Source organism: Acanthopagrus latus, chromosome 19 (genome assembly GCF_904848185.1).
Source record: "Acanthopagrus latus isolate v.2019 chromosome 19, fAcaLat1.1, whole genome shotgun sequence".
NCBI lineage: Eukaryota > Metazoa > Chordata > Actinopteri > Spariformes > Sparidae > Acanthopagrus > Acanthopagrus latus.
The window spans coordinates 11,162,357-11,186,188 of NC_051057.1; the positions used below are offsets into that span (position 1 = coordinate 11,162,357).

The 23,832-nt window shown below is 41.7% G+C and overlaps 2 protein-coding genes across 7 annotated transcripts in view; one reads left to right on the forward strand and one right to left on the reverse strand.

Moving 5' to 3' along the window:
• Positions 1–1,438: 1,438 nt before the first annotated feature.
• Positions 1,439–14,506, reverse strand: pign (phosphatidylinositol glycan anchor biosynthesis, class N). 2 transcript variants are annotated; one of them, XM_037078320.1, is made up of 29 exons: positions 14,371–14,506; positions 11,895–12,146; positions 11,675–11,796; positions 11,424–11,522; positions 11,108–11,214; positions 10,835–10,959; positions 10,552–10,682; positions 10,319–10,438; positions 10,085–10,125; positions 9,922–9,981; positions 9,726–9,818; positions 9,413–9,468; positions 8,994–9,072; positions 8,084–8,266; positions 7,818–7,957; positions 7,456–7,555; positions 7,226–7,318; positions 6,534–6,625; positions 5,602–5,707; positions 5,335–5,443; positions 4,971–5,073; positions 4,474–4,576; positions 3,965–4,051; positions 3,714–3,769; positions 3,327–3,402; positions 2,597–2,670; positions 2,350–2,392; positions 2,180–2,232; positions 1,439–1,991 (listed from the first exon to the last, which is right to left on the reverse strand). In XM_037078320.1, the coding sequence occupies exons 2-29, from the start codon at positions 12,119–12,121 to the stop codon at positions 1,868–1,870; spliced, it is 2,802 nt and encodes a 933-aa protein (XP_036934215.1). In that variant the 5' UTR covers positions 12,122–12,146; positions 14,371–14,506; the 3' UTR covers positions 1,439–1,867. The 2 variants fall into 2 exon arrangements, with proteins under 2 accessions (XP_036934215.1, XP_036934214.1); XM_037078319.1 differs by lacking the exon at positions 14,371–14,506 and adding an exon at positions 12,506–12,955.
• Positions 13,139–23,832, forward strand: part of relch (RAB11 binding and LisH domain, coiled-coil and HEAT repeat containing) — a 33,596-nt gene continuing 22,902 nt past the window's right edge. For all 5 annotated transcript variants that reach the window (XR_005071368.1, XR_005071369.1, XM_037078316.1 and 2 more), the window contains exons 1-6: positions 13,139–13,741; positions 19,512–19,601; positions 22,341–22,412; positions 22,555–22,610; positions 22,775–22,888; positions 23,201–23,395. Coding sequence is in view for 3 of the 5 variants with exons in the window: in XM_037078316.1 (XP_036934211.1) it covers positions 13,288–13,741; positions 19,512–19,601; positions 22,341–22,412; positions 22,555–22,610; positions 22,775–22,888; positions 23,201–23,395 (981 nt within the window). In the remaining 2 variants the exon portion in view is untranslated. The remainder of the gene's footprint in view (positions 13,742–19,511; positions 19,602–22,340; positions 22,413–22,554; positions 22,611–22,774; positions 22,889–23,200; positions 23,396–23,832) is intronic.

Sequence of the window (23,832 nt, forward strand, 5' to 3'; positions counted from 1 at the left end):
AGCACCTACAGCCACTTCTGCAGAAACATTTCACATGCCACTCAAACCTTAAATCTCTTAGAACGTTACACCAAGACGACTGAGAAAGATACATCAAAGAAGACGGGCAATGGCCTTACCGAACGTCCAAGTGTTGGCTGCTTCAAAAACGGGAAGAGCTGAAAGAGGATGTGGTAACGCAAACTGTGATGGTGACATGTGTTCATCACACATCTTTTATGCAGGACGTCTGAAGTCTAGCTTGCAGGTGAAAGGTCCTTTGACTCTCCAATAGGGGTGAAAATGTATAGGCATATTATCTGTTACCATGGTCAGAGAGTATTATCATCCTGAAGTGAAGTGATACCATTTTATAAAGGTATTTCAAGGTGGTTTGAGATGAGTTTAGCCTGTACATGCAGCAAACGTCAGCCTACTTTATTGACATGAGGATTAACGGTGTCACACGTGAGAATGAGGTTGTTGGGGTTTTTTTTTTGGCTTTTATTTTGTTCTCTTTGCTCAGAGAAAACATACTAACCATAGCAGCACATTGTTACACATTTTTAGTTACAGCAATGTGGCAAAGGAGTTTCCAAATGCAACCACAGTCCTAGTGCTGGCCACTGGGCTCTGTTGTTTTTTCTAAGCCCAGGCCATGGCGACAGTTTTTTCCTGGTGTACAAACACAGCGTACAACAGCTGCAATAGTACCCGGTTTAGTTCCGTGAATGCCCACTCCTTCAGTGTTATTGGTACACATAGTCACAGTGAATTAAAAAAAGCAAACATCCCTCTCCGTTATGGATATGTTTTAGGCAGCTTTACCTGAAATGGCATCGCGTACGTAAAGATGAACTATGTAGTTTTGGGACATTTTAATCAGAAGAGAAAGATCTTCACTGACTAAAATGAAATAAACACACTGTGTTTTAATGACTGACTAAACTTGATAAACAAACTGACTTTAAAGGACAACACATTTTCATACGTTGTTTATATGCGGCAGACCCTGTCACCTATCTAGCTGCAAACAGTGTTCTGGGGACCTTGTTTTCCTCTGAGAACAGCTTGTTGATTCAGTTATGGAAAAATAAATATGTGAGTTTCTATTATAACTTCTCAATGATAATAAATATAGAGATTAGAGTTTGAATTTCTTCAACAAAAATGACGTAGTGCCCCGAAGGGCTAGTTCGGGTTTCTCTCTACTTCTCCAAACTGAGGCTGCGCTGATCGGTGATTATGGTAGGGAACAGATCGACTATAGATATGTACTTTATATGACCCCACTTCAAAAAAACCCGAACTATCCCTTTAAAGGGTCATCAAGCTACCATTCTTTGGTGGATCATAAATCTGCACCCTTGACAAAGGCATTACTCATAGTCAAATATTCAAGTAGCCCTAGTCAGTTCATCAATGATTAATGCAAACCAAATGCCATTGAGACAGAACATGGTGTAGAAAAGAATACAGTGCAAAAGTCTTGGTACACTCTGTAAAATGTCCTATTAAAAGCATGTATCAACACAGTAAGAAAAATCCTGATTACAATTTAAAAATGTATAACTTTGACAACAACTGTACAGATAAAGAACTCAGTATTTTCTAAGTGTGATTTTGATCTTTGTCTATACTTGTATTTCTCTATGGTAAACACTTTCAGAGATAACAATGTGTTCAATTCTTCAAGCATTTCTGAGAAGAAAACTTAACGCATTTGACTAATTAAGAAATATAAGTACAAATGATCCCACATGGTGTGAGAGTTATGGACAGTGCTACACTGTAAATTGAGTCCTAAAACGAAGCAAACGAACAAGCAAAAAAGTTAAATAAATACTAAACATTTGGTTTGGAAACCAGTGTGTGTGTGCACGTTCATTTAGGGGAAGTGCATCTTGGTCCTCCTCCACAGGGTGAGTCTTTGGGAGGTGAAGATGTGTGTTACAACACTGAGCAGCATGAGGAAGATGGTCATCGACATCACAATCACATAATGGCTAATGCTGCAAGAGACAGAGAGGCAAGTTCAATGTGTTTATGTGCAAAAGTGTGCAATCGAAGTAAAGAAAAGGAGGCACAAGGCAAGAGGAGGGACAGTGTGTGTGTGTGTGTGTATGTGTGTGTGTGTGAGAGAGTCTAGTTATTAATTAAGATGTTAAAAAAAAAAACGCGTGTTTGCCAGTTAACTTGCCTTGTGCCAATGTCCAACCAGCTGCCGTAGTCCTGCACCAGAAAGAAAAAGTGCTGAGGAAAGAAGGAGTGGGTTAGAATTAATCATACACAGGTAGAGAAGGAACACCCAATGTATCTCTGACTTTATATTCAACCAGAGCCTTTTCAAAATAACAGGAAATGCCTCACCAGTGCCATCAAGTCGGAGATGACCAGGACGATGAGGAACAGACTGGAAAAGAAGAATAAGGAAAGCCTTAGAGGCAAGATCTTTTACAGTAAATCCTCTACAACTACACATGTACACTTAATGTCTAGTGCATCAGTAGACCAACATCCCTTTCACACCCTCTTCACTCACAACCAACCACAGGAAAAAACACCATGTTGGTATCTGATGCACTCGCTCTTGCAGCTTATTTTAGTGAGGAGTTACCTTCTTGATGAAAGCTGAGTTGCAACTTGGATGGTCTCAAACGTACACATCACTATTATGAATGGAATGATAACCTGGAAGAACGAAGGATGACACAAGACATTTAAGATTTAACGAAAAAGTCCATAGAAATACGATTCACTGGCGATGTCTGTTGCAAGTCGTGGTTGTAACAGAATGTGAAAAAGCAATGCAGGAAATTAAAAGGTTAAAATTAGAAGGCCGGCATGTTGACAGGTCACGTTTGCAACATGTTTCACTGACAGATGTCTTAACAGATCATGACTACTTCCCTCTCTCTGAAAAATATTTCTTAAAGGGCGACTCCACCTATTTTACACAATAAAGTGTGTTTGCAGGTCTCGAAGAGTAGTACTCCATCTGTGAAAAAAAAGTATTCAAGCTCAATGTAATCTGATAGATTTACTCCAGCGATGTTACCCACTGGCTACATTGGCTACAATGCGTGGAATAGAAAATGTGATCTTTGGTTCCATAAATAGTTCAATGCGAGACCAGCAGACTGCTTTTCAAGACCTGGTGCCTACATTACCCAAAATCCGATAACATGCAGCTTCCTCACAAAACGTTTTATACTACTTTTTTTTCCCCACATACGCAGTTCTACTCTCCAAGACCTCTAAACACACTTTAATACATAAAATTGAGGGCAATATACCGTGTACAGTGACACAGCATATACCTTAAAAACATTTTTTAAATATGGTACCTTCCACATCATCAGGCCTCCCATGATGAAGGGGTTGAAGACGGTGAGGAAACAATAAACGGACGCTGGGTCGAAACTGGACAAAAGTAAAAAACAGACAACGGAATTAAACACAATATTTATCATCGTCACCATCTCTGGTCTTAACTGTATGCCCGGGCTAAATTTCACAGATCTCTTGTTTCTGTCCTGTATTCAATTGATTTCTTGCTAATGATTAAAACACGCACCGGACAGACACACTGCTCAGGCTGAATCATGCACAGCCACATTCACCCCCACCCCACTGCCACCTTTACCTAAAGATAGCTTACACCACCACACAACACAACACAACTTCCTGCCATTTGGACACAGTCACACAGAGACGCACAATGATGTACGTACCTGTTAATGGAAGCTATATTCCCCGTCCCAAAGAAGGCTGTTATTATAAAAAATACCTGAAGAAAGTGTGCAGTCAAGGAAGGACCCGGGACAATGTGAAGCTCATCAGTTCATAATTTGTGAATAACAATTTGGTCTGCAAAATTTGGCCTGAATGATGCCTGCAGACCAAAGCACTGCCTCTAGCTAACCGTTGGCAGTGAGGGTTTGTCATGCTCATGTCACTGTTGCAAACACTCTCACAGGGATACAAAAAAATATGATCTTCTGATATCATCCAGCTTCAGCTGTCGGATCTTGGTGATGTCAATGTTTGCAGAGAAATCAATAGTGGAGAGCTGGAAAGAAAACACACAGAAGCATGCCAATAAGACATTTACTCACATGATAACATCAGTGATTACTTAGATTGCATGTACATTATATTGAGCTTTATGTAAACCACACAGATTACAGATTGTTATCGTGAGCAGGGATTTCCTTGTTTGTTTGGTTAGAAAAATAGATATTCAACAAAAGAATACTTCAGATCAGATACGTAGAAGCTCCAGAAATCATTTTTATAATTTCTCTAAAAAGCAAAAAATAAACTCCACTCAGATATTCCAGTGCTTGTATGACAATGGTAGATGTGATCTAAATTTGACACGGGCCTACAGTGAAATAAACAGACAACCACTTGTCAGACTTGTCAGATTTGCATCTCATTTCCTATGTAGCGCCTAAGTCTAAGTTTGGAAACATGCTTAATGGTTTCTACCTCTTGTCTGCCAGAGACACCCTGAGCGAGCATGGCTTCCTGTTCAATGTTGATCCACACGAACATCAACCAAGACAACACTGGGGGGAACAAGGCCTCTGACCTGGTTAAGGGACACACACACACACACACACACACACATTAGAAATCCCAGTGTGCCGACAAAACTCTACTCGAGACTTAATTTGAAGTGTTAGTTCAGCTGCACGATGTGTCGGTAGAGCTGCTGGATTAATTGATTATTTGTCAGCTGTTTAAGTAAATCACAAACTCTTTTGATAATCGATTAATCAGTTTGTGTAATTTCTTGCAAGGAATTTATTCTGGTTCTTTGCTCCTCTATGACAGTAAACTGAATACCTCTGGGTCGTGGACAAAACAAGGTGTTTGAGAATGTCATCTTGGGCTGATAAACATTTTTCACCATTTTCTGACCAAACAACTAATTGATTAGCTCAAGTTAGTTGCAGCCCTTCGTGAGTAATATCCTGTCTTACCCAGTGCTGAGCAGCAGGTATGTGGCTGTGAGAGAGAGGAAGATGCTGAGGAGTCGGTGGAAAAGACGTGTGGAGCTCAACAATGGAACCAGCATAGAAGATGCTGAGAAAAAAGAAAAAGACAGCAGAGGTGTGGGTCTTGGAACTAGAAAGTTATGTAGTAAATTATGTGAAACTATGTCCTAACGCTAAGTTAATGAGATGGGATATATACACACCAAAGATTATTTGATTTACATCTCAACTCATCAGTATTTAAAAATGTCACATAGATGATACATGAGTATGATTATAATCTCCAGGGGAAATTCTAAGAAATGAAAATGGAAAAAATGCCAGTAGATCTCTTGTGAGTCCGACCCACCTAGCGTGGTCCAGCTGATGATCTGATTGAGAAGGGGCAGGCCCTGTTTCTGCTGCAGGCTGGAGTGTGTGAGGGATGGCACGTACGCACACACCGCCACATGGAGCATCTGTTGGGTTTGACAGGTCAGAATTTATTTTTAGAGGACACACCGGCACAATCCCCCCCACACACACACACACACACACACACACACACACACACACACACACACACACACACACACACACACACACACACACACAACGGGACGTTCACTGTAGTTACCTGGGCGACAAACTGCTGTTTGTCACTAAGGTGCAGCGGTGCTCTCCGTCCTGACGACCACAGGTAACAGACCGAAGTGAAGAGAGTGAGCAGACCGGCGCAGGTGCTGAGTCAACAAAAATCATATGTTACTTTGTTGTTATAGGCATGTTCATGGCAAATAGCCGCATAGTTAACAGGATTTTGGGAGAATACAGTCGATCGTAAGGCTTTCTGGCTGATTTGACACATCCTGTTTACATGTCATGTTGAAGTTAATCCGGCCTGAAAACACCTCATTTGTCAGATCAGAAGCCCAGTAAGTGTGTATGATTGCTAAGGAAATAATTAATAGCAATAAAGATGGAGAGACTGTATAAAATGCTCTTAAATATCAGGAAAACTGATAAACTTGCTTTTTCAAGCAAATATCACAGGAAGTTGTCACTCCAAATGTATCCAAATCGCTCATTTTACACAAACGTCCTGCAATTATTGCATTCACTATTTGTGATAATTGTACAGTTTATCAGTTACTCTGCATTGTTACCGTTATACATTTTATATAACAGGAAATATTCCGGGGGGCTGCCAGTTTACTCAATGATAGAAAGGAGTCTCTCAAGGCAAAGGAGTGTTAAAAATTGGTCTAATTATTGCAAAATGATGCAACCCAGTTCAGTCTTATTTCATTTTGCGTATGTGTTTTAAGTGATCATCCATAAATTTTCCACATTTCGATATATAAACACTGATATCATATGAATGTTGTGATATGGTTTCCAACTACATTGCCCATCCATTAACGAGAAGCTGATTTACCTTTAAGAGATGAAGTTCTGAATTTAGCATTATGAATTATTTCCTCATAGCTGACTGAAGTGTTGTTCTCTGGTAGGACTTGTGTGGTTAACTTTTCCGATAAGCATAAGCAAAAAAGAGGAAGCACTCACACCAGATGTATGTTAGGCTCTCTGCCCACAACCGGCATCAGGGGGAAAGCAGCAAGACACAGACAGCCCAGAAACCAGCTCACTGATCGGAACTGTACGGGTGACAGACACAGTGAGCCTAAATTAACGAGATACAGTAGATGTAACAGACAAGATATTAACTTCTTACATAACTAATCACGTGTTTCATTTTTTTTGTGCGTCAGTATTTCATCTAATAATTTTCTGTATAATATTGTTGTCATCCAAGAAATAAAAGACACGATAGGACAAGACAATCAGGACAGAGGAGCATATAATATGTGACGTGTCAGAACTAGGAAGAATAAAATATTTAATTGATCACCATTGATTTTATTTACTGGAATACTGTCTAAATAAAACCAAAAAAAGGAACTGAAACAAAAAGAAATATTTTTGACCTACCTATTTGTTTAATCCCATTTCATTATCATTGATCAGTCAGTGGGACTTGTTTGATTCTTGATTATTAATTGAATTGTCTATTTAATAGGTAGAAATCCATCAGTCAAGATCTCTGTGAGCAGGAAGGTTTGCTACTCCACCTGGAATTCCAAAACACTCCTGGAGAAACTGCCTTCCCATAATCTTCTCAGTTGTTAAAATATTGAAAATATTAAAATACTTTTTCCTGGTGTGACTGCAGGAGCCATTCTCTGTGATGGAGTTACCTTGGATTTGCCATAAAGCCCTGACAGGAAGGGCCAGAGAGAGAGGACGGCCAGGCCCACAGTCAGCATGGCGCGATGGAAGAAACTCACCACCTGGGGGCAGCAAAGGTAAACTGTGAGCCCTACAATGCACACTGTGAACAATCTGCAAAAATTTACTACATGTGGAGGTCAGCTAAAGTAGCACATTTGCCTCTCGTGGGGCATCAGAAGACACTGAAGACACCTACCAGGAGCTCGATCCCCAGCGCCAACAGCAGAAAATAGCCAAAGCATTTCCACAGCGGCAGGGAGGGAGCTGAGCGAATCAAATCTGTCAGAGTTCCAGACCTAAAATGGATCATTAAAGAGCTTATTTGTCCTCCGATAGAAGAAAAAAAACACAAAGACCATCCTTTTATCCCTTCAGCATGAATGGATCCAACGCCATTTCAAAGGATCTAATTAACACCTCACTGCAGCTGGTCCACGCGTGCATGAACAAGTACGTGTGAGGGAAATTACATCCAATTAAAAGCTTCTATATTCAGACGCATTTGAGTCTTATATCCCTCCCATCCCTATTTTTTCCTCAAATGTGTGTGCTACTCACTCTTTGAGGACAGAGTACCATACAGGGACAGGCAGCAGGCAGTAAATATAGTAGGTAACCGGGCTTCTTTGGATAAGCAGGAACACAGTGATCGCCGCTGTCACACACATACACAGCCTTGCCAAGGTATGACTGGGAATCTGCAAACACAAAGGGGAGAAATACCAAGAATGTAACTTGGCGAGACAATCGAGTTTCATTGACTTGTTTAGGTGGAGGGAATCTTTGATGGTAAGAGAAAGAGGGATTGCAGTGCACACCCTGACCTGTTTGAGGAGGCTGGGGTGTCTGTTAAGGCTGGCATGAGTCTTGAGTATTACGACGACTACGTACGACGTCCAGCCTACAAATCCCAGCACCACACTGCAACCCAGGAAGAACCTGTCATAGGTGTGGTAGTAGACCAGGCCCTCCAGAGCATGGGATATCAGAGACCGGCACAGAGAGATCTGACAGGAGACAGACCCGGGGGAGGGGGGAACGGGGAAAGTGGAAAGTCAAGTAATCAGTGTGGAATGTAAAGTAACAAACAAGGAAACTTGGAATGAAAGTGGCTATTAAAAAGAAGCCCAACGATGCAAATTTGGTGATGTCGACAGCATCCACCACATTTTAGCCGGTTCCACTGAGCTGTTAATTATTCACCCAAAGTATCCAGAAAATGTAGGCCGGGGGACTGCTTTTCAAGGAACTAGAAGGTTCATTCAGCACACAAATTAGTCCACTGACCTATCAAAAAATGACCTAATATTGCCTTTAGCCTGTAAACATATCAGCACTGAATAGAATTAGTCAACCATCTGTCATTTGTTTTCCTCTGTAAATCAATTTTGATGAGTCAAAGCACAATGAACAAAATACAAAATGGTTCTATGGCTGCAGATTTAGAAAAAAAATGGCTGCAGGCCCGACCCCAAAGTTCCTACACGTTTGGAAAGTCCTACCAGCTGCGACTTTTTAATTTAGACTCTTGTTTATGGTGGGAACACAGAGTTCCTCCAAATGTTCCGTGTACAACGCAGCAGTGGTGTCAGGCATGATCGTGAACTTTCTATTGCAACATCTAATACACAAGTCTTATGATATATAACCACTTTATGTGTGTGGGACTTTAATTTAAATGAGTTATTATACCTACAATACCTACTGCAGACCATCTTTTTCTCAAATACTCACAGCATCCCTGTACTTCTCCAGCTGAATCAGTATTCTGGCCTTGTGGATGAATTCTGCTTGTTTTGACTCAGTCAGTAGTCTGGGAAAACAGTGAGACAGAGCAATGAAGAGTGTGTGAAATTGCATTTAAATGCGGTCTTAACCAAATACAGTGCACCTCATTTGCCTTCATACCGACATAACCACAATGTTATTAACAATGCATTGGCCTGCTTCAGTTTTACACTGGCCAGCAATAGAATGCCTCAGCAACTTCCGCCTGAAACTTTCTCCAAGCCACAGACGTGAGATACATTCATCATAACATGACTCCTTTGTTTGTTTGTTTTTTAACTGAACTCTGAACTGAACAAAGAAAAAGCCATCTTTGGATTCACATCACCTTTATTACAAGTCATGAACTCACTAATTGTACTTACTGATATGGGGTGAAGAGAAAAGACAAGGTTGTCTCCTTTTTCTGGGTCATTTTCACCTATAAAAAAAAATCAATCACTATAGATTTATATAACTGATACATACATCTTTAAATAATTAAAAACTTGGTGACAACATGGTGTTTAAAGTTATCACGTTAAGTTAATTCATATAACTGGAGATACCTCTAAACGTAATAGTGTCACTTCAGCTGGTAATATTGTTACTAACTCATAACTATTAATAACTGGCAAATTTACCAAGTTCAACTATTAGGGTAATGATTAGTAATAGCAGAGCTGAATGCTTCCGTACTTTGAATTGCTCCAGTACTTGAATAGCATTGGCGTACATGCTCTCTGCCTTGAACTGCTCACTGTTATTAAGGTAGAGAAGAGGTAACACGCCCTGAAGAGACACAAAAACACATCAACACATACAACTCTGAGAATGCAGCAAACACTTACAAATGCATAGAGTTACATTAGATAAAATATGTCTCTGGGCTTACAACAGAGTTGACAGGAATGGGCACACCAATGAGAGATGCCATGAGGGGAGCGATGTCCGCCTAAGGTAATAAATATCAAAAAAGCTTTAAATACATTTTGTTTTGTTTAATTCGCAGTGTGCATTTTATGTGCAGTAGTATTAAAAAGTGTCATGGGGCTTACCTGATTGACATCAACTCTGCGAATGTGCTCCAGTTTCCAATCTGAGAGAGAATGTAGATAAAATGATAAAATAGATATTGATAAAACAGAATATTCATGATTTTTTGACAATCAAATATAAAATTCCACTCTGCCTAAAAGTAATTTAATGTCTTTCATAGGAGAACCTGGGTTTTAAACTGAAGCTAAAAGGCGTGCTTGGAGATTTTAGGGCAAGCAGCACAAGTTCAGCACCTTGCAGATACCCATCGGTGTAGGGTTGGGCATCAGTCACTCTGTGGGCACTTTGAACTCCGGCTCCCCACACCACTAATGGAGTGAGCGTCTCTGAGGGGTGGCCTGCACCGTGTGAACCTGGAGACACACACATAATGTCAAAGACTCCAGTGAATTCCTAACTAAACAATATATATTTAAGTCTTTTCAGTTGTAGACAGTAAAAAAGACAAATAGGCTAACAGTCTTACCCCAGTTTGTCATGCCATGATCAGAGGTGAACACGTAGGCTGTTCTGCCATCATAACCAAAGAATTCCTCTACTACAGACACCAGCTCAGCTACACCAGTGTCTACTAGAGCAACATTTTCCAGGTACTCCCTAAAAGACGACAAAAACAAGATGAAGATGGCACTACTTAAGTAAAGGCCACTTAAACAACAATCATTTAACTTTGTTATATTATGTGAAGTGCAATATAATTTGATATGACTGTCAAAATAACAAGGGAATCTTAATAACATGTCTCTTACTGTGACATTGGTCTGTGAGCATGTCCATTTGTGTCGATGCCCAGCAGATGCAGGAAGAAGACATTCTTATCCTCGAGCAGACTCTCCCTCAGGCTGGAGTTAGACTTCGCTGACTGAAAGAGTGACTAGTTGGGAGAGAACAACAGACGTATCAATGAGCAAACCTGCACTAATAATACCAATGGAGTCTCCTAGAATTACTTCCAAAACATTTTTATGTGATTATCAAAAGATACACAGCAACATTTGTCATTACTAATTCCGCTACCATACTTTGACTTGATTGAACACCCAGCTGTCCAGCCTGGAGGCGTCTGTGGAGGCAAAGTCCTCCTCCTGTGCGGGGTATGTGTGTGTATACACATGGTCACCGCTGGCACCTGGAAGAACCACAGCGTGGAATAGGAAGTAATGAGGAATAAAAGAAAAGTCATGATTAGAAGCTACTACAGTTATTAAATTTCTGTTTTTTATTCTGTTTGTTATCCATTTCATAATTTTACACAGTCCTTATCTGTGACATTTTGCTAATATTGATTAAGTTAGTGGCTCTGATCATGTTTTTTGTCTGAGTGCTATGCGTGTGTACCTTTGGCAAACATGGGCAGAATATCAGGACTGCCCCAGCACCAGGTGTGTCTGCTCTCATTAAACACCGAGTCAAACTCCACAGGATTCTCCTTCCACCCTGATATCAGACACACACACACACACACACACACACACACACACACACACACACACACACACACACACACACACACAGAAAAAGGTCAGTGCACTCGCAGTCACAAACAGACACAAATATCAGTCAACCAACATGCACAGATGCACACCTACCTTTGGCAACAGCACTGACGTCCTCATAGAAGCCAGCGATGAGAGCAACGTGACCGGGACGAGACTCAGTGGGCACGCGTGTGTGTGACACGCCCCAGGTACCCCTCTGCTCTATCACACTCCTGATATCGGGAAACACACACAAGAAACCCCAGTTGATCAGGAGGATAGGTAAAAGCATTGGAAAAAGTCCCAGTGTAAACATTTGTCAGTTTCCAACCTCAAATATGGGGCCCTGGATGAGCCGTTGGGCAGGAGGGTGAAGAGACTGTCTGCTCTGAGACCGTCGCCCACCACTAACACTAGCCTGGAGGCTGGGGGTCCCAGTGGTGTGACCTGGGGTGTCATGCCATGGACCAGTGGAGAGGTGAAGTAGATGTCAAAAATAGAGACGAAGAAGACCACATGGACTGCCAGCCCAATCAGGAAGAAGGTGATCATCCTCATTTTGAATGTCAATACCGAGGCGGGTCTGTATTGGAGGAAAGGAAGATACAATAAGAGACAGAAATGAAGACAGAATAAAGATCACTAAAGGAAATACAGACAAACTTAAAGTTTCGCAGTCTAGCATCCTAACTTTTCAGGGTTAATGGGTTAGTTCAAATGGCAGCAGGCGCCATGAAGGTTTAGTGTAAAACAGAGCAGTTAAGCCAAAGTGTGCTTAAGAGCAGAGGTAATCCTTATGCTCCCATATGCCTTCAACGTTTGTGCAGAAATACTGGCTTTAATGGTTAGATCTGTACATTTCAGTGGTCCAGTTACTTATAAATCAGCAGTCAGTGAAGCTTGTTGACGAGATGCATCTATGGGCCATGCAAAAAGTCTTACCTGCTTGTAACGTCAGAGGAATCTGCCCATTAAAACGGGGGACGTTGTCTCCGTATGAATGAATGAGAGAGCAGGACTATCTAACTTTGCTACCATTCATTTCACCCATGCACCTGATGTAGCTTCCGCTTTTATATTCTTAGATGACAGTTACATATCCAGAGAACCCGGCAGTTGACGGCTTTGTTGCACAAGACAAGATCAACGTAATCTTTACGTGCGTCGTTTTACAAAACCAACTGTCCCTCTGTGTCTAAGGAGATTAGTACAAGAAATACAGGTAGCACGAGCATCGACTTCCTTGTTGTGACTGACGTTTTACGTCGACGCGTGTACTTTGCAGTTGAATTGTGGGTACTGTAGTTAAAATATCAATTTCCCAACGCGCTTTTCTTTAAAAATAAAAAAAACACCTCTCCCAAAACGCCTTTTAATGCAAATAAGCTCCTCTCTGTTTTCTATCAGATAATGTGCAACTTCATTCGAAATTATTATCGGCTTGTATTTCTTGGGATAACACAAGCTAGCATACGCTATCAGCTGTCAAATGTGCCCTGCCCAGTTTTCCTTTCTGTCTCGCCAGTACCCAATCATATTCTGTTATCCCAAGACAGAGGCGGGTTTTGGGGGAAATGTCTTTTACATTTGACCAATCACAGAATCGCATTCGTTCCCCCTTATCAAAGCCACCTACCAAACCCTTAGCTAGGAATCTATTCAGGAAGAAGCGGGTCTGATTAGCTTAGCTAGCTTAGGTTGCTAAAAATCTTTATAGTGCAAAAATGGCGTCGGTCAACCCGTTTAATCTCAGTGATTCCGAGGAAGAGGCTGAGCGGCGCCCTAATGAAACAGTTGACACAGAGAGAAGCCCGAGTGACGGGGCGCCAGGGCCACCGCCGGGCAATCCGTTCTCTCCGCCTGCGGACGCCGAGCCTCCGACGCTCCTGCTGTCTAGCAACCGGACGAGCCCCAGCGGTGAGGGCATCTCGGTCTCGGTCGCGGCCACCTCCGCTATGGCAGGCAGCGCCGAGACACGGGTCTCTGTGGATGTTATTGCTGCACAGCTAATACGGGACCAATACATCCTCACGGCCCTGGAGTTTCACACCGAACTGTTGGAAGCAGGCAGGGAGCTCCCGAGGCTGAGGGATTATTTCTCCAACCCTGGCAACTTCGAGCGACAGAGCGGCACTCCGCCTGCCAAAGACCAGGTACTCGGACCTGGAGGACCACTGAGTGAGTATGCTCCCGGTGTTAGTCACGTAGCTAGCTGTCAGTTAGCCCTGTCTTTAATGGTGCATTATAGTAAGTTAGCCTTGTAGCTAGCTAACGTTAGCTTAAAACATTGGATTTAGAAGCTAATCGATCGTGAGATATCCGCTCGCTGCACCTGCTCTCCCGATCCAGGGCCCGCAGCCAACAAGCGGGTTTTATGGGTCATCTGTGTTTGGTGGCATACAGACTAAAACATCAGAGTCTGAACAGGTTAAGCTTTACCATCCAGTTGGATGAGATTGGATGCGTGTCATTATGACAGACCTGTTGTCTAATGATCTCGTCTAATGTAACTGTGCACCGTAGGAAAACACACGTTCCTATTTCCTGTTGGCCAAAGAGAGGTCAGAGGTCAGGATCAGCAGAACAAGAGAAGAGTTGGCGCCTGTTACCCCCTTTTGCAATGCTGTCTTTAACTATGGTCATGCCTATAAAGCAATCTATAATTGGTTGATGGAGCGATAGTTGGTTGCAATTTAGTGTCTTGCGAAAGAAGATTGAGCAAGGCATCACAAGCGTGAGCTGGGTTTAAACCTGCATCTCTTTGCTAATGAGGACTGTGCCTTATTAGTGGTTTTGTTGCTCTGCACCTGTTGTCACCAGCCAGGCCGGGGGGAGAGATAAGGTATTACTCTCGTTCACGGGTCAGGGTGCATATCTGTGTCGCCTTCATCCACATAACACACAGGACTTGTTGTATGGAGCAACCTGCAGCGTTTTATGGTGGCTGAAAAGTCTGGAGCCATAAACAAACAAGCAATGCAAATGGTAACCATGGTGACAGCCCAAGCCACAAATAAATAAAGCTTGCCATAGAGCAGCTGGAGTAGTATTACGATAAATTCTACCTCAGCCATTGCAAAGCGTGGGAGGGTTTACATTGAATGGAATATGTGGCCCTATTGAGCTGAGGCGAAAGAAGCAAATCTAGTCACACTTAACATAGACCCGCAGGGCACCGTAAAGCCCCCTCCGGTCTAATGGCAGCGAATTGGATACGATGGGAAAAAGTACCCTGACAATATTTTGACCCACCATGGAGGATTGAGCTCCTCAGAGCCTCGTGTGTGACTTGAACGTGACAACGTGTGATATAAAATGCCCTTGTCTGCATATTTTTCAAATTGGATCCTCTTAATGACTCTGAGGTTTTAATGGACATGACTCAGCTTGGTGTTCTCCACTACAGTGTGACAGGGTTGTCAAAGTATATTTTATCTTAGATCCAGGAGCGAAGGTATGGCAATGATGGCAGTGACACACCCACCCTGTCTTTTAAACAATCAGGGACATGCAAGCAGGAAGTCCTTGAGGCTGTAAATTTTAATTGAGTAAAACCAACATCCCTTGTTAAGCCCCCCCCCCAACCTGCCACCCTAAAATAGGAATTTTATATTATCATATCATGTTTTACCAGTCTCTGTGAATGCTAATGCTCTATGCATCTTGTCGATAATCCAAGTGCCATATCACACCAGTGGATGTAATTTGCTACTCTTGCTGTAGTTTCAAAGTAAGAGAATTAATATGTTCTCAGTATCTGCTAGATTTGGCTCTGGCACATGCTGTCAGAATCAAGGCAGAGTGGATTGGAAACATTGTGTTTCCTGTCACAGATCTTAGCAGCCGTACAGCCGGTTAATTTTAGTCATTCATTCGCGGCTTTGCTCCTAATCAATTCCAGGTTTCAAATCAGCATTTTGGTTTACAAATGGCTTACTGTGTTCAATATGTCACGACAGTGGCATTGCAATTGTAATTCAAACAGATTTGTTTGTTTTTCGGTCAGAAGATTTTCTTTCCCTATTTTAGATACCATACAAATGGACAATAATGTATAAGTATGACTGAAACTGGCCTGAGGCTAACTATAGCAGATAGGAGATGACAGCTAGTCAGATTTGCTGGAACAGAATTAAACCACACCCTTGACAATTAAATACTTAGTTTAGACTGACTCTACATACATAGACCAAAGCAGCAACAATAACCTGTTAGCTATGTGTTGCAAAGGTCTGGTGGTTGCATTATCATACCAACCCCCAAAAGGTTTGGAGCTTGCTAACAGGATGAATGTTTTATGATGATGTCTTTGAAAGGACCTGACAGCTCCCCTGTTGTGACACTGACAGGAAGGTCATGGAGAACCAGTAATCTCAGACTTACCAGCCAACGATGAGAGTAGAAGTTATTGAAATTATGAAAGCCCTAACTCCTGATAAGTAAAATCTACCATATGCAGATGGGCAAACTACGAAGCAGCTGACGGGAGATGACGAGTGGGAAAGGGATGGACTCAGCCCGGGGCAATGTCTCTTTTCTTTCCAGCATAATATGATAGCCACGACCTCATGTGATCACCAGAATGATCTTTTTCTTCATGTTTGCAGGACAAAAGATAGAGTTAAGCATTTGTTTAAGAGGGTGATCGGATGTCTGCCGTCTTCTGTTGTTGACGAAGCAGCTAGATGTTTAAGATGCCAATTTCCAACATAATTGTTCAAACAAAGGCAACACATTCAATTGGCTTTATTACAGTTAACGGTGTGATTGTGAAGGACTGTACACTGTTAACACACAAACACCCATTTGCTGTAGTGCCATAGACAATGCTTTAATAGAAGACTTTTAATGCGACCATTATAAGCACACAACTAGCGACTGTTAACTGGAAGCTGTTAATTGCAGTGAGCTTTTGCATGAATAATGGCTGTGCCACAAGCAGCATCATATTTGCAGCTGTTGCTCTGTGCCACATGACACAGCAAGGCATCTCTCACCAGCTTGCTAATTTGCAGCAAGGAAGCATGAATGAGCCTCTCTCCGCCCATCATTGGCCTGTCAGATATAGTTATTTTGCTCATATGATGTGAGGAGCTTTTAAGGTTAGCGCTCAAGTCATTTAATTTGCCAGGCACAAGGTTGACAGTAAGCTGCCACATGTTAAGAGACTGTGTGGTTTGCACACATAATGCAGGATAAGTGCATATCATCCCAGGACAACAATCTAAAAAGTTAATGTGTGGTTGTTGGCATATGCTAGCTCGAAGCAGCTTCACATGAGAAACTCTAGGTTAGTTTGTTTGTCATCACTATTTATGTGCTCATTTGCTACAAATCTGAAAATGTTTGCACAAAAGCAATCCAGGTTAACCACATGCCACTTCCCTTACTACATGACATTTAGGTTTTTAATACCAGTAAACTTTATTTGATTTTAATTCAGGCGTAGTCACTGTCAGGCTGTCGAATCAGTACTGCTGTACCTGTTGTACTGCTTCCTTACCAGCACTGCCAAGTAGCTGGACCCCCCCCCAACCTGACATTTTTTCCTACTTCATAGTGTCAATACATCCTTTCCTCTGTCTGGGGCAAGGGGTTGGTAGTGTGTGAGAAGGAGTTAAATGATATTGTCGGAGTGTTGGCGAAGCGTCATGTAGTTCTGGACCAGCTCCGACTGGGTGCCCGGTCATGACCCCCTGCCTGTCATTAAGCTCTGTGTTTGTCTTCATGGATACAGGTGGTTCTGCAGTATGTGTGCGTACATGCATGTGTATGTTTCTTAGCAGTGGACCAAACCAGGACATAGGTGATTACTGTCTGGTACCCTTTCACATTTTTGAATTTGAAACTGAATAAGCATGACACATATTTTCCATTGATTCTGTTATAAATGTTTAGTCACACCAATTTATCACCCATCTACTATTATATTCATGCATAACATTCATATTTGCAAATATTGACTACAACCTAGTTCAGTTACAAATAGGATACGTGTGATTATGAATTATACCCATATTCCACATTATACAAAGTCTCATTCATTTTTACCTTTTGAATATATTTTCATACTTGATATGATATTGTGAATCATGTGCATTGGAGTATCCTATATGATTCATGCCCCATTGTTTCATCCTAATTATGTTCTCTAAATAGCTGACAGTCTTGCCAAAACATTCCGCCCGTTATAATGATAGCTTGTTCGCGACCTCCTCCTGACAATCAATCCCCTCTTGTCTGTATTTGTATCAGCTCCTTTTAAACACATCTCTTTGTTCTCAGACTAAACTCTTGCTTCACTCCCTGTCTCTTGCTTATCTGCTTTGTTTTTCGACTCACAAAAGCAGAAACTAACTATGCATCGTCATGGTAGTCTGCACTCTCCCTTTTCCCTAAAAAGCTCCCGTTGGCCTCCCAGTTGTTTTTTTGTAAAATTAGTATTTCCATTAAAAATGAAGCTTGATTAATTCAGCAAATAAAGGCCTGTTTGGCTTATTTGAAGCGTGCCTTGTAAATGTAAGACGGTGGCACTCATGCAATCAAGAGCATAGAGAGACACTGTGCATACCCAGCAGCAGGAGTGCAGCGAAGAGGTGTCAGATCGATCACGGTCCAGACAAAACACGCCACAGGCGCACAGGCTGAAATGTCAGCCAGGAAGAACTACTTGCTTTTTTTTTTTTAGCAAAATTAGACACACACACACAAAAGACATCTGTGCATGCACACTCACATGCATGCAAACAAATGCACAATAATCCTCTGATTCACCAAGTAGATTGCAACCACTCACAGCAAACATCCTCACACATGATCAGGAAGTAAGCACAGTTGGAAGCATTATCTGCAGGAAAGGTGGTTAACGTGATGTCAGCATGACAGAACAGTGACACACGCACACACACACACACACACACACACACACACACACGCACAGAGCCAATGCAGAAGAATAATCTTAAATTTTGAAGAAATCAAGGGAACAACCGTAAGCATGCATGCTCTCATCCCAAATGTGATGTTTTACGGCCTATTGTATTATCTAAAGTATTACACACACTCACACACATACACTGAAGACACGCAGATACTCTCTTGAATGTTTTTTTTAAGCTTAACCTAAAAGCCAAAGGTCTTGACCTCCAGTGTGTGTCTTTACTTAAAGCTTAAATACTTTATTAAATATCCACATGCTGCACCACATGATTTTATTCTCAGCTTAATTACTCACACTCACTGCTCTTTAGCTCTGCAAAGCAGAGCATGCCAAGCTAGCCTACACGGCACATTTGGTTTGACCTTCTACTATCTGGAAATCAGAAAATAAATAGGCCAATCTTGCGCTTGTGTTGCAGTGCAGGAAAACTAACACCATTGGCTAAGCTACGAGGCCAGCCTAGCTCAGTGAAATAGGAGTACAGGTATGCTTATGTATCAGCTTTATCTGTCATTTGGGTGAACAGTACTTTTGGCGTCGCTGTACTCGGACGTAAGCCTGTTTGTTCGGAGGTGCTTGTCTGGAAAATGGGTGTTTCCATGAAGCAAAGTTAACATTTTATGATTGATTTGTTTTCCTCCATGTGCAGTGACTCATATGTTTCTTGGCTGAAGTGTAACCTTCCCACACAGGCTTTTAAAGGTCTCTGCTTTTAGTTGAATTTAATAAAGTTTCCATGTGTTTTGTGGAAGTGTGGCCTAGTGTTGAGTCAGCATCCTTTAGCTCAAGCCTGTTGTCAGCATGCGTCCAGCCTTTAGTAAAGTACCTGATCCCTACCGCAGCGGGCCTACTGTTGCACAGCTGACCATGTCCTTATGAAGCAACATTTTCCGAGGATCAGTCACACTTTAGAGCTCTGCTAGCAGCTTGAAAGTAGACTTATCCAGCTCTGCGGATATGTGGTTGTGTACTTGTCTCACTGTTGTCTCCATCTGTGTCTCTGTTCAGATCGAGCAGGAAGCATCAGCACCTTGGACTCTCTGGACTTTGCCCGTTACTCAGATGACGGCAACCGAGAGTCGGACGAGCGGGTGGCAGGTAAGATGAACCACACCACCTGGGCGGAAAGCAGGAGAATCCAGCTTACCTTGGGGAAATAAAAGATCCAGAGAACAGTGATATAAACGGAGGCTGGTGTAGGAAAAAAAAAGGGAATTACACCTTACTGCTGCATCACAGACTGTGTCATAGTGATCTCTGTGAAATCCATTTCACTACACAGTTAAAATATGTTTTAATTCCGATGTTGTCACAGTGGCACCACTGTCCGAAAGCTGTTCCTTTGTAGTGAGGACAAAATAATGAGTAAAAAATTTCACGCTGTCATACGGACTGTTTCATTGCCATAGAGTTTTTAAACCATCCAGGTAGAAATTAAGTCAATTAATAGGCTATGTATTTCAACCACTTCCCTGCCTCCTCCCTATCAACTGTCACATTGTCGAGTCAGTCTGTGGTTATTTTTGGTAATGGGACCCGTCTCAGCATTGTCTGAAATCACACCCCCCCTCACCCCTGCGGCTCTGTCGTGACACACCATCAAATGGTTTGAGCCAAGCACATTAACAGTCGAGTGTGACGTGGGCGACGCCTCATCACAGAACGCTGGTTTTAATAGCAGCTGCTCCACTACAAGTACCTTGTTGGTCCTCAGATGTTGTGCGAGGAGTGTTTTTGACTAAAGGTAAAAAAAAAAAATGGATGAATAAGACTTTACTGCAGAGGAGACAGTGCTGTCATGAAGGGACCATTTATATTATTATGTTACCGTAATCTGCCGCCTGTTTTCATCTTTCTATTTCGAAGTCACCAACATGAAAACATTACTTTTTAGCCCTGCACACTATGCCTATTACAGTGGTTAACATTATTCATCACCAGCTTTCTGTAGTCATCTAAGCATTTGGTCGGTAATTGTTAAAAAACAACAATAACAACAACTTAAAAAATCCCAATCCATTAGTGTCAGAAGGACACATTGTATGCTTTTTCATTTGTTTCCCTCTCTACTTTAAATGACTGCTAATATGAGAATAAAGATCTTTTCCTTTATTATAAAGGCAATGTTCACATGTCATGAATTAGAAATGTCTAAAGGGTCTAAATGGGGGAACTCCAATATTTTTAAACCAGGACCTGTTCACATATTTTGGTGTGTGTATATAATTCATCTTTACCAAAAGTTCTAGGATTGGTCCAGTAAATTGCCCCCAGCTTGCTCATCATTTGGGGCTTTTGTCAGACATACTGTACATTAATGCATAGTAAGGGCGCCTTTTTAAAACCATGCAGCAGAGATGTTGGTTCAGTGCTCCAAACTACACAAATTCTGCATCTTTTTTTATTTAAATGACTATTATTCACACACAGCCCACTCTGCCAGATTGGCACCTTCCCCCTTCCTCTCTCCCCTGTTCTTTACCCACCCCCACTCTCATCCCCCCTGCCCGTCCTGATGCCTGCCCCCAGCTGTCTGACTCTGGGTTTTCTGGCTTTCTCCTGACGTTGATCAAACCCCAGTGAACTATACTGGACAAGTCACTCCATCCAGACTAGCTTTTTGCTTTTTTTTTTCTTTTTTTAAATCTCCTCGTTATTCAGTTTTCCATTTTGTTGCGCTTGCATCCTGTGCACTCTCAATCTGCTGGAAAGATCGGAGATGACGGCGCGAGAGTGAGTGGATTTGGTCCCAAAAAAAAAAATCCTTTTGCAGAAATATTAATATTCTTAAGTAGTGGAAGCTGGACTTTGACAACAGCATTACAGGAAATTGTAGAATGTTGCTTGCAGTTAATATTGAAGCAACTTTTACTTGCCTTTTGCATCTCCCTTGCTGGTAGATCAAGTCCTTGCTTAAAAAGAATGAACCTCAGTCCTCGGTGTTAGACGACAGCTTATGGGACAACAGGAACAGATCAGATGACAGATTTTCAGTGCACAGCTATGCAAACTAGTTTCCCTGCTCCATCGCTTCTTACTTTTTGCGTGTGGTTTTTTTTTTCCTTTTTTTATTAATCTAACGTGTTTAAGAATCTTGTGTGTTCTTTTTCTTTATTCAGTGTTAGTTTAGCCTTTGAAATATTAATGTACAAATCAACATTTGTATCCCAAATGTTTGCCGCTTCTGATTATATAAGACGTCAGAAACGGCTTGCTTACTTATTCTGAATTGTGTTGGGTTTTTTTCCTGAAAACAAAGAAAACATTTCTAAAACTGTAAACCTACCTTGTTCTGAATGACATTGTTGTGCAAAGTGTAATGGGCTAAACTACTGAGAGGTAAAAACCTGAGCAGTGGCTGTCCTTTTGAGTGGCTTGAAACCAGATGATTTAATTGCTTGTTAGTAAGTCAATTGCCTGGAAAAAATCCTTTGTCAGACAGCTCCTAGATTATCAGGGCTACAACTCAGTAGCTTGTGTAGATTTGCTCACCTCAGCTACAAATGAAGTATTTTTTTTATTTTTTATTCTTTTTTAAATCAGTGCTATTAATGGGAGGAAAACGAGGGCAGGAAATCCTACCATTGAGTACCACGTGTCTCAATGCATTACACACACTTGTCATCCAGCCGGCTTTACCATGATCCTCTGCTGCATGTGTTCCTTAGACCCATGATTTGCATGCCCCCTTTTTCGTTGTTTTGTTTTATGACTCTTACGATCTTTCGTGTGGTCGTTTTGTTTTTCATGCCCATCTTTGTTTTGTTTGTTCCCTGTCTTCGGTTGTATGCACTTCCTGTGTGTGCGTGTGTGTGTGTGTTGTCACTTCCTGTCCAGTGCTGGAGTTTGAGCTACGGAAAGCAAAGGAGACCATTCAGGCTCTGCGCGCCAACTTGACTCAGGCAGCAGGTGTGGCGTACTTTTAACTTCTTCTCCACCTGAACCCTCTTTTGTTACAACTTTTCTGTCTTTTTTTCCCTGAGAGAATTCCTCTAGATGATTAAAGCTCGGCGCCATTTTAAACTCATCTAATATCTTCTCAATTTCTCAGAGAGCGAAGTACCCTCTCAGGAGAGAAAAAACTTCAAGTCGAGTCCTGAAATTCAGGTGGGGAATCTTTCAAATGCTTGAAATGAGAAGATATGTGAATTTCTTAGCTCTTCTCAAATGAGTCGAGAGATTAGATGTGTTCCTTTTAAACCCCCTGTGATGTTATCACTGCTCGGCCCTGAGTGAATAATCTCACAGCTTCTCTTTGCTCTCTACCTCAGGAGCCTATACGCCCACTGGAGAAAAGAGCCTTAAACTTCCTTGTGAATGAATATTTATTGAAAAATGAATACAAACTCTCATCCATCACCTTCTCTGATGAAAATGATGATCAGGTAATGATTTTTCTGTGCTGGCACATGTTTTAAAGATAGAATGTCTTAAAGAAATTAACCTTTTTTTTATCATTTATTTCTGCCTGCTTTTTAATGCAAAGTTGTTTTTTTTATATCACTAAGGCAGAATAGGAGGTATCAGACATGTATGCCTGAGGGCATCAGTGCACTGGTAGGGTCATGTGACCATAAATAAATTTAACAACAGATCAGCTGTCCTGTTCTGAGCTGGCATTGTGTTCTGCTTAATCTATGCAAACAACCACCCCCGTTTCTGCAGCAAACTGGCATTGTCTTTTTAATTGTTTCCAGGACTTTGAGTTGTGGGATGATGTCGGCCTCAACATCCCAAAGCCCCCTGACCTGTTACAGCTCTACAGGAACTGTGGCACCCCCCTCCCTTCTCCTCGCGACACAGTCGATGTGTCAGTGGAGGTGAATTTTGGCGATCTTCCTGGAAACTGCATCGCCCAAGATCCCCCGAAGAAGCCTGACCTCTCACAACAGGTTTGTATGTGGGTGTGCATGTACATCTGTGGGTGTAATTCATCAATGCACAGGTCCTCATCAGCTGTACCTTGAATCTAGGTTGGATTTATTGCTTTATCACAGTGAGTGAGCATTCTCCAGTTGTAGGAAAACAAGCTTTTTTTGGTTAAAAAAAAAAAAAAATCCTCATTTTAATGTTTTTTGTTTTTTTTTGGGGGGGGGGGGGATGTACGAATTATCATTTTCACTAGTCATCAATCACATCAAACTGTAATATATGTCAACATGTTATGTGATCAGAAAATTGGAAATTCCATTATGAGAGAAGTGCAGTCCTATAGTAGGCAGACACTAGCTAAATAGAAAGTGCATTCCACACATGCTTTTAAGTAAAGGTCAGTTGCTTTTGACTCATCATCCCAGTAGTAGAACTACAATGGCGGTGATGATTTAAA

Bases quoted from the DNA above. Each gene is read 5' to 3' on its own strand.
- pign (XM_037078320.1), bottom strand. From the start codon at position 12,121: ATGAGGATGATCACCTTCTTCCTGATTGGGCTGGCAGTCCATGTGGTC. The intron at 11,797-11,894 runs GTTGGAAACTGA...TCCCGATATCAG, and splicing joins TCCAGGGCCCCATATTTGAG to GAGTGTGATAGAGCAGAGGG. The intron at 6,626-7,225 runs GTAACTCCATCA...TCACCCGTACAG, and splicing joins GGCTTTATGGCAAATCCAAG to TTCCGATCAGTGAGCTGGTT.